Source organism: Parus major, chromosome 1, assembly GCF_001522545.3.
Source record: "Parus major isolate Abel chromosome 1, Parus_major1.1, whole genome shotgun sequence".
Lineage (NCBI taxonomy): Eukaryota > Metazoa > Chordata > Aves > Passeriformes > Paridae > Parus > Parus major.
This window is the reverse complement of record NC_031768.1, coordinates 113004497-113017500: the sequence shown is the minus strand read 5'-3', so window position 1 is coordinate 113017500 and position 13004 is coordinate 113004497. Positions and strand designations below refer to the sequence as shown.

Here is a 13004-nt window from a genome sequence, read left to right as displayed (position 1 = left end):
CCTGTTCAGCAGTGAGGGGTTGACTCTTGTTTATTCTTCTCTACAATGGGATGGTAAAAAACACTCCAGTTTTTATATGAAAACTTTTCAGTGTGCACCTTCATTGTTTAAAAAAAACTCCAAAGTGTGATTTTGAGACAGAACCAGAGGCTGACCTGTTTTTACTGTTTCATTTCTTCATGGCTGTGACTGAGCAAACAGAACAAGATTTGTTTGCATTGTGCTCCTTCATTTATTTCCCATTTTGGGAGGAAGAGTCAGGCTAATTACTGACAAAACCCACAAGAGTTAATGAAGCTATTTATCACTGGGTATTTTTGTCCCTGTCACAAGGTTTGGTGCGGATCCCAAAGGAAATCTTGCCTGTGCATTAATAATCAGGGATATTGTTCTACTTTTATCAACTCTGCCAGTGCTGATTAGGAGTTGCTTAGCGGGAAGGAGTTCTGAGTTTATCATTAAACTTGTAATGAGTCTCCACACATTTTTATTGATCTCTGTGATCCTTTCACATCCCAAAATGCAAAGGGGAGCTTTTTCCAGCTTTATGTGTCCAGCCTGTGCCTTCTACCTTGGGGCCAATCATGGTCAGTCTTAACTTGTGCCTTAGTTTATTTCTGGGAAATACAGATACCAGGTACAACTGACTGGCATCTCCCTCAAGAAAAAAGTGTAGTGATAAATAAAATAGGATCCTAAATTGCCTGCAGACAGCTAACAGGCTGATGTTGCCTTAGAAAAAGATAGATAATAGAAAATGCTCTCTTCTGCCTCTTTCTTTTCCCTTTAGCTACTGCTGAGCTTTAAATACAAGTGACAATTCTTTGCTTCTCTTGCTGGTTTTAAAATGCCCGGGGACTGTATAAAATACATCCATATGGCACTGAATACTTGGATCAGTGGCAGAGCTGGCTTTTTTTTGGTTGTCCTTCAATGTGTAGCTGTCAGCTGTAAAACCCTCCTGGGTTTTTACATAGCATGCCTAGGAATGGTTGTGTAAAAGGAAGCATCCTTTGGGAGAATTGCTGCTCTGCCTGTTAGAAGCAATTTCTTGTCCACTGGAGTGGACCAGTAAATACCAGTGAACCAGCTCAGCTGTCTGAGAGGGAGGAGGAATCTTCAGGTGAGATGTGACCATGGGGAACAAGGGACTTTCCCACTTGTCACTGCTCACATCTTTTACAGTGGCAGAAATACTGTTTGGGTTCCCTCGAGGAAGGGAAGTTTCACCTGAGTTGTTTAGGATGAAAGCCACAGCAGAGAGCTTGGACAGGATGGTCCTTTCTAACCCAACCCATTCTGTGATAACTCTTCTGCCAAATATTTGAAGCAAACTGCAGTAGTGTACAGCAGGAATTACACCAGGAAAATGTACACTGTAAGATTAGGAATAAAATGAAAATTTTCTCATTGAAAGGAAAAAGAGAGTAGTTTTTTAATAACTTTAACTGGCTCTGCATTCCTAGTGACAGAGACTAATGTTCAGATAGATTTACTCCCAAGTGTTTGTATCTATCCAGATGTATATCTAATCTAAAGGAAGGCTTCAAATTTAAAACATGAACCAGCCTCGAACTGTTAGGTTTTGAAAAGCGTCTTGTGGAAAGGAAGAAAACAAATCCTTGATTTCTGCATTGTACTGAATTTGACTAAAAAGTTGGGGAGTGGATTTACAGGCCTAGCTGGGCACTGCTGTCAGCAACACCCTGGGAAAAAACACTTACTAGGTCAGACAAGTCCATCAGCCTCCATTTCCTTCTGTCTTGGTTGAATTATTGTGGAAAACAACACTGTGAACGTGCTCTGAGGTGCCCAAAGAGAAGAATGAATGAGAATTAATGAGCTTTTCAGGCTAACACATATTTTCATAGTCATGTTTTTTATAAGGCAGTTACTGAAGTGTTAATCATTTGATTACTGGTTGTTGTAGATAAGGGAGTAATTGGTCCCTTTTTGTAAATGATGGAAATGCTTGACAGGAAGGGGCAGGCATCAAACTCTTGTTTCCATGGATTATTGCCCAGAGAGATTGACTGGAACTAAACCCCTTTTGCTCTGATGACAACAGGGTTGCAACAAAATTCTGTTTGCTATTTGTTTCTCAGTAGCGAGGGCAGGTCTTTAAACACGATCCCAAATGTGTGTGAAACTTAATTTTTGGCATGGCTTGAAATGAGTATTATGAATTTCTTTTAGAAGCCATTACAAACGTGTCTCTGGTGGTGGCTGGGGAGAAGGGCTGAGTCTCGACCTCCTGGACAACAAACAGCTCTGGTGCTGTTTTAGGATATTTCCCTGAGCCTTGAGGAGCTGCACTTCCCTGATTTCCTGGGGCTGTAACAGAGCAGATGTTTTTTGATGTAACTCTTAGGAAAATCAAGTTATACCCTCTGTCTTGGGAAGAAAAAGCATGTGAAATGCAGGATCAGGGCAGCTTTTTTTCACATCCTTAGAATTTAAAATGGTGCTGCTGTGCAAAGGGTCTGGCTCCTTCCTTTGTATCCCTGTTCTTGCAGCACGTGGGAACGAGCTGCAGCTGATCCCAGCCATTCCCAGAACAGCTTTCTGTGTGTTCATCTGCTGGGTAGGTGTCATTCCTTGTTATTCCCTGTTACATCATGCCAGTTCACTCCACTCCATGCTTCCCTTCCTGCTGCTCTGCACCAGACACTTATAAATATTCATGTACACTTCCCACCATCCATTTAGGCTCCTATCCATGGTTTAGGGTCTGTTCCAGTTTGCTAAGTGCAGCTTTTTTTACCGGTGCTGGAGGCTGGCTGGGGAGCTAAAGGCTGATGTCACACTTGCTGCTTTGGGAAGTTGCTGGGAATTGCTGGGATGCTAAGGCTTTAAAAGGTTTTGCCAGAAATTCTCCCATCACAAAGAGCTGACCGAAGTTCAAGGCACCTGATTGTCACAGGGTAAAAGGAAAATGGAAATTTCCTCAGCAGCAGCAAGATTCTGGCTGTGCTGTTTCTTACTTCATTAACTGAGTAAAACTCATCTCCTCACCTTCAGCTCTAATAAAACTGTCTCATCTTGCCTTGAAAAGTCCAGTCCAGATAGAATCCTTGCAAGGACTAAGGGAATTGAATTTACAATGAGCAAACAATCAACTTTTTGTTGAGGATCTCTCAGTACTTTAAAATACTCAGGGCTGTGTCTGGAGGCCAGAGGAAAGAGGCCAATTTTTTTATTCCATTGGTTCATTGATCACACGTTGCATCTCATTAAATTCATCATCATTTTGTGTGGAGCACTGGGACAGTGCTATTACTGATCATCTGGAAAGGGGTTAAAACCTGGGGTTTAAAAAAATAATTAATTTTAAGAGACTCACCATTCTCCCACTAATCACAGAATAACAGAATGGTTTGGGTTGGAAGGGACCTTAAAGCCCATCCAGTCCTACCCCCTGCCCACACCTTCCACTATCCCTGTTTGTTCCAAGCCCTGTCCACCCTGGCCTTGGACACTTCCAGGGCACCCATTTGCTTCAGGATTACCTTGAGCTTCCAAAAGTCTCTCATGTTCTCTGGTCAGTTTCTGTAGAGTTTTTAATTTTGATTGTTTCTGCTATAAGTAGTCTTTGAATAACTGTGGTGATGGCTGTGAGGAGTTACTGCTTATGGCTCTGTCAACTGCTGGCTAAGAAATGGAAAATAGGAAAAGGCCAAGTCCACTTTTACCTGTAGTTCACAAAGGCTGAACAGACCACTCTGGAAATACACTTAGAATACACTGGGAATCCTCCACTTCCAGTCTCTGAATTTCTGTCTTTTCTCCTCTGCTCTGTGGGTACAGGCCAGCCATTCTCAAATTGAGAGCTCCAGGCTGCCAGCAGTCCCTGAAGCCAAAGTAATTGATCCAGGACTGTATCAAACAGTTTTCAATAGTGCTTTTAATTAAAAGGCAAAATAAAAGCTTTGTTGTGGTGGTGACCTGAAAAGAAATAAAGGATTGGCAGGGATTCATTGGTCTAAAAAGGCCAGCTGCAGTTGTTTGACATTGTTATTGATTGTGTCTGCCTTTCTAGAGTTCCTTTTTGAGGTAGGATGCCATAAAACCTCCACAAATAAACTGCCAAAATCCCCTTTTGGAGGTGGTTCCTCTGCTGTCTGTCTTCCTTTCCCCTGCAATCATGGACAAGCTGCTGCCAGCAGCATCCTTGTGGCTGTTTTCCTTTGGAGGAGGTTCAGAGCAGGCTGGAGCAGTGTAAGTTCTTGGGAGGGCTTTGACTTACTTTGGGGCTGAGATTTGCCATGTGGGTGTTGTTTGTAGCCCCATGAGAGCTGCTGGATGCCCACTGCTGAAGGAATTTAAATCCTTGTGGATGCAGCACTTGGGACCATGGGTTCGTGATGTTCTTGGCAGTGTTGGAGGAATGGTTGGACTCCATGATCTTGGAAAGCTTTCTCAAACAAAATGGTTCTGTGATTTCATGATTTATTTTCTTGGTATTTAGGTATTTTCCTATTCCAAAGAAACACCTAAATACCAGTATTTGGCATCAGCACGTTGTGTTCAGGTTCTCACTGGCCTGTGGTTCTGTGAGAAGCAGTGCAGCTGCAAATGTCCTTTGTCAGAGGAGTTTCCAGTAAAATAGAAGGAATAAAACTGCTGGAATTGTGTTGAGGGGACTTTGTGTTCAGAGGGTGCTCCCTGTGCTCCGAGCCAGTGGATTCGCTGTTGCTGCTTTAATTTCCGTTGTGTGATCTCTGCCACGAGCTCCAGGCCATTGTTTGTTCTTCTTGGAATGAGTATCAAACCCAGAATCAGCTAAAATCAAGGTGAGTTGTTCCCTGGGAGGAATGAAATATATTAGGTAGAAAATGATGGAGCATCTCCTGAATTACAAAAACTATATAAAACAAACCTAAATTGTTCCATGTTTTTCTGGGTCTTGTTTCCCTTAACTCTCTGGATATTCTACGTTAACTTACTAAGCAGAATCTTAAATTTCTTCTTAAAGAAATTTGTATAATAGGACCACAGTCTAATTTATAACCTAGACCTTGAACTAGGCTGGGAATAAATGATCTTAAAAGGGGCTGTTTGAACCATTTGGTTTATATTAATTAGAGGGTGTCCATGCATGGATTTCAAGGTTTTTATTTTGCGAGCTTTCTACTAATTTTATTTTTTCTTGATTTTAAAAAAAAATTATTGAGAACATAAAACTGTAAGGAATTGGCTCAGGTGGTCCTTTGGTCTGATCTCATCTGCCATCAGGAAAGAAATGGCAGAATAAAATAGGTTTGACAGTAGAGCAAGAGTGGAATCAATAGGGAAAAAAAATCAGGGTAGAAAAATACTTTAATTAGAGCAAAGAGATGAGACCTCTGTTCCTTGGGACAAGACTGGATTCCATCCTCCAAGTTCTTCTCTGTGACTGGGATAAACTTCACCTGACTGAGAATTCCTTGGATGAATGCAGTCTGCTGGCTCTGTCAGTGCCTTTGGATAATGAATGGGTTTTGTTTCTTGCTGTGAGGGAACCAGGTGAAATTTCCATAGTTTGACAGCAAAGAGCAGAGGAGGATGGGGAATGTTTTTTATTATTTTTTAAAGAAGCTGCTTTAATCACTTTAATACAGCATTTCTGTTTCCACTGCTGGGAATGGCATAGTTAAAAATATTCTTACTGGCTGATGCAGATCATTTAAAGTCAACTCTGTGCATCTTCCTTTTGGGGCTTCTTTTTAAACACAAATCTAAAAATGGTTTTGAGGCATTCATAATTCAATATATCATTCTTAGCAGTGCTTTTCCTTTTGGTGCCCTGGGTTGTTTTTTTCCTGCAAAATAATTCCAGTGAAGATTTTGAGGTGAGTTTATCTGTGAAAGAAAGTTATAGTGTCACTGGGGTTTGTCCTTCAATCAAGTCTGAAAGGAGTCATGCAAAGGGCAGGTGAAATTTTGGGATTACACTGTGAGTTATCTCCTTACATGAGGAGAAGGTTTTCCTCATCTTCCTCCCTTTACCTCTGGGTTTCAGCAGGTTGGATCTCTTAGCCAAGGCTGCTTCTGAGAGCTGGGAGAGGCCAAGTGCAGTTTTCCAGTTGAATAGGCTGGATGTGTTGATTACTTTTAAGGTTATTTTGCTTTCAAGCTGTTTCTTGGGGATTTTTTCCTGATTGCTGATGATTTGAAAGTTCTAAACAACCACTAGGCTGAAGTCAGCAATTTAAATGTGACTTCTCCAGAAGAATCCTTGGACAAGATGTGAATCTCTAGTGTGATACACCGAAGAAAACGAGGGGGATGTCAGACCTGCTCCTCGTGCATCACGCAGTCCAAGTGGCACAATCCCAATTACTTTTCCTTGCAGGTCACTCCTGGCTGGTGCCTGAGCCCTTTGCAGACTCTGGCAACAAATGACCTTCTAATCCAGTGCTGGCAGGGAGGTGATTTGTGTTATCTAATGGGTCTGTGCCTTCCTCCCCAGTGCCTCGTTAGAGTGGCCGGCACAGCGCAGCCGTTCCGCACGCGCCGGCACCGGGAGCCGTGGGAGCCCACCATTAATCAGTGTCACTACTGGGGGCTGCTGCTGGACACACAAACCTCCCCAGGAGCAGGGAAAAGGCAGCCTGCAAGAATCAGATGGAACGACCTTGGAATCTCTCCAGCGGCCGCTGTCGGATCAAAGTGGCTGGAAGCACGAGATCAGCGTATTGATTCCATCTTGCAGCTGAATTCTCACTGTGAAATCCCTGCCAGGCAGTGGCTGGAGGCTCCCAAACAAAGAGGATCGATCAGGGTGACTCCATGAGCTGAAGATTTGGAATTTAGCCCCTCCTGGTTCACGGCAATTCCACTGATAGGAACTTCACAACTGTGCTATCTTGTAACTCAGTCATCTTTGGGCACTTGGCTGTTTGCTGCCACAATTCAGATGCTGATTCAGGAGGGTGTTGGTGTTTGGGCATCTGCTGGTTTCTGTGCTGAACCAGTGATCAAACCTTTCCTTTTAGGAGTTTCCTAATATTACATGTCAGAACAGACAACTTCTTCTTGTCCCAGAACATATGGAAACACTGCAGCATTCCAGAATTCATGTGGATGGGGTGAGCAGCCACTTCATGATGCAGGAACCACCAGGTCCAGAGTCTTCCAGAACTGATCCAGCGAAGAAACCATCTGAGCAAGTCAGATCTGAGCTTAAAAATTCCTGTTGGAGCTGGACCCCTTCAGAAGTGTACATGGATAATTAGATTACAGAAGGTCTTCCCAGGGCTGGAGCCCCTCTGCTCTAGAGCCAGGCTGGGAGAACTGGGGGTGCTCACCTGGAGAGGAGAAAGCTCCAGGGAGAGCTCAGAGCCCCTTGCAGGGCCTGAAGGGGCTCCAGGAGAGCTGGAGAGGGACTGAGAACAAGGCCTGGAGGGACAGGACACAGGGAATGGCTTCCCACTGCCAGAGGGCAGGGTTAGAATGGGATATTGGGAAGGAATTGTTCCCTGTGAGGGTGGGCAGGCCCTGGCTCAGGGTGCACAGAGCAGCTGTGGCAGCTGCCCTGGATCCTTGGAAGTGTCCAAGGCCAGGTTGGATGGGGCGTGGAGCAACTTGGGATAGTGGGAGATGTCCCTGCCATGGCAGGGAGCTGGAATGAGCTCATCTTCAAGGTCCTTTCCAACCCAAAACCTTATAGGATTTTATAGTCACAGCAATCACTTAAGCAATGGTGTCTGAGGCACAACTGTTTGATTAGGAGCTGTTTGATGTGGAGCTTTTGTTGGATGGAAAGTTGGAGGGAGCCAAGAACTTCTCTGATGAATCCATCGTTCAGCCTCTGCATGACAGAAAAATGTCCAGAGCTGGCCTTCAGGTTCAGTGTTGAAACAAATGGTTTCTTTGGTTTATCACTTATTTACTTGGCTTCCCTCCTTTTCAAAAGATTCTTGGATGCCTTGGGTGTAAATTCCTAGAGTGGAATGACATCTGACTACTCTGCATGCCAAGGAAGGGAGGAGAATCCACTGCCCAGCTGAATAAGTTATTTTGAAGTTTAATTGCCTCAGTTTCCCAGTTCTGTGCCCTTCCTGCTCAGATTGTGGTTGGACTTAGCTTTTTGCTGTTAGACCTTGATCTACAGAGGGCAAAGTGGCTGGAGACAACTTTTCCTGAGCAGTAAGTCACTTTTGTCCCTCACCTTTCAGCTGAAACTGAACTCCACATGCTGCCTGTTTTTTTGCCAAAAAGTTCCTTCTCAGCTCCTGAATTGTTTGAGACTTTCCCTGAGCTGCCAGTGTGTCCAGTCAAACCCCATTCGCAGCATTTCCTCCCCCACCTCTGTCCCTCCAAGGATGTGATGTTGACCTTTTTCTTGGAGTTGTTCCAGCAGCATACCAGGAATATTTTGGCCTAAAGGATATTGCACTGCTGACTAATGCTGCCCTGGATGTACTTGTGTGTGGAAATTTTTCCAAGAGATTAAATTAACTCACTAGATTTAAAAAAAAACCCCAAACCAACATCTTAATGAAACAAAGATGAAGTCTTGAGTGTCTTATCTCTTCCTTGGGCTGTAACCCCTGGATTACGTATCCAGTTGTTTCCCATCTGGATTTTAAGCAGCTGGTTGTTCTTGTCTCCATGTATTACCATGTTCTGCTTCTCCCTGCTGAGCTTCATTTGCCTCCTGAGGTCATTTTGGCGTTTTCCAAGATGAATTTGAATTCTGAATCTGTCCTCTCCCTTGCTTGCAATCACTCCCAAATTAATGCCTTCTGAGAATTCGAGAAACATACGGCCAGCAAGGCGGAATAGAAATTAGAGATACAGTGGGAGCTGTGGGCTTTCTTTCCTGCCAGGATTTCTAAAAGGAGTCAGTTTGGATTTTTTAAAAGGAGGAATGGCAATGCCTCAGTATTCATGGAATTAAAACTGTGAGCATTTGGTGTTAATACCATCTTGATCTGGTGCCTGTCAACATAAACCTGGGTCTTTTCAGAGAAGAAATGTCTTGGAACTAAGTCCATTAGGATGCTGTCTCCAAATGCTGGTTGAAGCAGATATTTAAATATAAACAAGCAAAGCAGCACCTTATTTTCCCTTCTTTTTGTGAAACGAATGAGGGTGGGGTAGGGAGGTTCCAGGAATAAGCAGAATATTTTCATATTTTATGATTTGTGGACAAATCCTGTCCAAGATGTCACTCAGAAGGGAAAAATTTTCTGGAACACTTCATTGTCCTTCAGGGGTTGTGAGTTACCAAAGCAAATAATTTCCTGGGTGAGATTGGATCTGTGAAGACTTAAATGTGGCTGTTTGCATCAGTGACCACGTGAGGAAAACCAGCTTGTTTGTGATGCTGCAAATCAATTCCCAGGATTCAGCCTGTGTGCAGTGGGAAGGGATTTGGTTTGCTTGTCTGTGTCTCCTGAGGATTGGCACTGGGTCTGGAATGAATCCCTTCTCCCCTCACAGCAGCTCGTGGCTGTTTGTCCTTCACCAGCTCGAGCTGTTCAGCACATCCATGGGACAAATCTGAGTAAGGGATTCAGGAATTTTTCTCATCTGGGATGTGCTGCTTCTGAAAACCTACTCAGTGAAGGGAATATTTGCTCTACATTTATGAATGCAGTTTTTTAACTTTGTGGGAAACCTGATTCTGCCTCCAGAGCAGAATATGTTAGAAATTCACATGGGAATTCAGATTTTGACGTGGGAAAATCTCATCTCTCTGAGGCTGTCTGCTGGGTTCCTGTTTGTTTAGCCCTTTCTCAGACATAACTGAAGATGAAAATGCTGCTTGATTGGGATACTGGAGATTTTGGTGACACTCTTACATTAAGATCTAAAACAAACAAACAAAAACCCCAAAACTCACCCTAGAAATCACAGAATGGTTTGGGGTGGAAGGGACCTTTATCTTGCCTTAATCTGTGTTCACTGGATGGTCACCTAGTAAAGAACTAAAATCCTTGGAATACTGCTTGGACAACACAAGTTCTGCCCCAAGCTCTCTTTCTTACCTTTTATCTGCACATGCAGTGTTTGGTGTTCAATGCAAGTCACACAACTCCTCTCCTCTGCCACTGGGAGATGGCAAATTCCAGCTACAAGGAAGTGGGAAAAAACACTGGGAGGTGATGATGCAGCCCTGAGTAACTTCAGGGCTAAATGGAACTGGCCTACAATGGAGAGGATTTGTGCACATCAAAATGAGGCAGCTGGAGATGTTCCAGTTCTGTGTATCTTGCTGATCCCTCCAGGTGAGGATGTAGGAGAAGGAAAAAGCCTGTAAATTATGAGTTAGGCTTTGGCCCAGCTCTGCTGTGTTGTTGGTCTTACAGGAATAGAAAATAAATGTTGTGAGGATAATGGGGTCTGAAAGTAAGTCACATATTTTTTTTTATGAGTGAGAAGAGCTTTTTGTTGCTAATAATTGGTTATAGGGGCTGTTAAATTAAACCAGTTCAACTAAAATCACTGAATGACTTGGTAGAAAACAGAGCAATGAAATTAATTTTCACCTCAAATCAAAAATATTTAAGAGTAAAACTGATGCTTGGGAATGATACAGGAAAAAAAAAAAGAAAAAAAAAAAGACTTTGCAATTGTAAAGTCAAATAACTGCTCTTGTCCTAGGTGCTCAAGATGGATCTGTTGGACACAATAAACCATTTTTAAATCATTTGCTTAAAACTTGGTCTGAAATTGGTTCTTGAATCCATGGTTGGTTTTTTTTCTTCTTTTAGTGGGGAAGACTTCCTTGATCACCAGGTTCATGTATGACAGCTTTGACAACACCTACCAGGTAAATGAACCCATATTTTGGTCTTGTGTAAGACTCCTCTGCTGCCATGTCTTCCATTGCAGGAAAAGTCTTTCCGTTAGAGTTGGGGCACTGACCGTGGAATTCCCAGTTGTAAAATCTTTATTTTAATCACCTGCCAGAGTGGCACTTCTGGGTTGGATTTTGCTCCAGGAGTTTACTTGCTGCTTGCAGCAGGATTAGCTGTGCTTCTAAAGGAATACCCAAGGCACAGCCAGGGAATAAGAGATTTTTTTTTTTTTTCCCCTGCCATTTTTTACCAGACCATCACAGATCTAATCCTTGTGTGTGGATAACATAAGAGGCACCCAGCTCTTTTAAACAAGTTGACACAAGCTAGAAAATAATAAAAAATGTAAAAAAAAAAAGGAAAATTTAGGATAATTAGAAAGCAATTTCACAAATTAGCACTGTGTAGTTTAGGAGAATAGTCAGTATTGCCCACTCCCAGAATTTAGCATGAGCTCAAAATGTGGAGAGATATAAAAGTACTTCAGTTTCATGAAGGATGTCTCCTCCAAGCAGAGCATGTTTCATGACTTGGTTGCAGCTGGTGATGTTCTGGATACACAAAACTGAGAAAAATCTGTTCCCTGGTGCCTGGGAAAGTTTTTTAGGGGGTGGGAAGAGGAAATAGAAAAAAAATAAAAGGGAAAACGTTGTGGTTCTCCTGTTCCTCAGTGTCTGCCCAAGGATCTCATTGAATTGGGAGCTTCCCCTCCTGCCTCCTTCAGCAATTCCTGCTTGCTGCTGCCAGAAAAAACGAGCTGGGAAGTTCTCCCTGAACTGTGGGAAGAGCCACGCTTCCATGGTGTGGGAGGGCTGGAGCACACGTCACTGCTCCCGAGGCAGCAAACATCCTCACAGATTCCTCCCACTGTAATTACATGGACATTGAAGGCAGTTCTTTTATTGAAGCTGGGATTTTTTTCCCCCCACAGTGTTTTTCTTTTAGGACTGCTCCTTTTCCTCATGGAGTTTGTGTCCCGGTTCTTCCTTAAGGAGGTTTGAGCCTGTGTGCTGTAGGGTAATAGGGGTGTCACCATGGAAGGGTGGTCTGATGTAATACATTAAATGATTGCAAAATCAGTCAGTGGCACTTACAACAGTGAGAAATCATAAGGGCTTCCAAGATGATTTGGATTTAGGCATCAGTGCTGCCTGCCCGGTTTGGGTGTTAATGGATTTGGGTCAGAGCCATTCATCCAAACCCCTTGGTTTTCCTGGAGTTGTGACTGAGGTGGGGCCGTACCTCCTACTGTGCTGTAGCTGGAAGAAGGAATCAGTCACAAAAGCTCCAGGAATTTGGCCAAAATCACACTGCCTGTTGGTGTCAACCCAAACCAGACATTTTTGGATACCAGGATTATCTAGAGACCACTGAGAGCCCAGTATTCGATGCACATCATACCCTGATCATGGGTAACTGGAGCGGGAGGTGAGTTCAGGGACAATTTGCTTGTTCTGGACGTTTCTGGCAGCTTTTGAATGCATATTTTTCTGAAACCTATCATTTGAACAGGGGGTTTTTATGTTCAGCTGTTAAAAATAGCAAGCTGCCATTTAATAAAATCCGTGCGGTGCATTGGATTCCTTTTGCTCACTGTTGGATGAGAGGAATTCAGCTGTGTCCCTCTGTCTTATCAGTAAGAACTTGCTGTACTGTGTCAGAAACCCAAACACCTGCAATAAAACCTTGTGGTTGGAGGGATTTATTTTACAAGGAGTGATTCCCCTCCATGGATATGCTGGGAATGATTTCCTTTGTGCTGTGGCCTCACATGTCACATGTCATATCATAGAAGATCTATTTTAGTAAAAGTCTGGTATAAAGAGCGTGCTGGAGTCCAGTCCTTGATGCTGCTGCTTCCCTGTGTTGTGGTAGGACAGGCTGGCAGAGGAGAAGGCTCCAGGGAGAGCTCAGAGCTCTCTCCAGTGCCTAAAGGGGCTGCAGAAGAGCTGGAGAGGGACTTGGGACAAGGGATAGAGGGACAGGACAGAGAGAATGGCTTCCCACTGCCATTTAGATGTTCTCCAGGAAGCTCCCACTGGTGTCAGGAAGTTTGGGTGCTGCTTTAGGATGAACCAAGTTTTAGTGGTTGTTAGGGATCATGTAGATGTCTGCCTTAATCTGCCTGGAAAAGTGAAGATCCACAGAGATATTGGCAGTTGGGAAGAAGACAGTGTGCCCACATATCCTGGTTGACCTGGGGAACACCCATTT

At 43.5% G+C, this 13004-nt stretch overlaps 1 protein-coding gene across 2 annotated transcripts in view; it reads left to right on the top strand.

The window, feature by feature from the left end:
- RAB6A (RAB6A, member RAS oncogene family) overlaps window positions 1–13004 on the top strand; it is a 42483-nt gene that overhangs the window by 14068 nt on the left and 15411 nt on the right. For both annotated transcript variants that reach the window (XM_015626713.3, XM_015626719.2), the window contains exon 2: window positions 10704–10762. In XM_015626713.3, the coding sequence (XP_015482199.1) occupies window positions 10704–10762 (59 nt within the window). The remainder of the gene's footprint in view (window positions 1–10703; window positions 10763–13004) is intronic.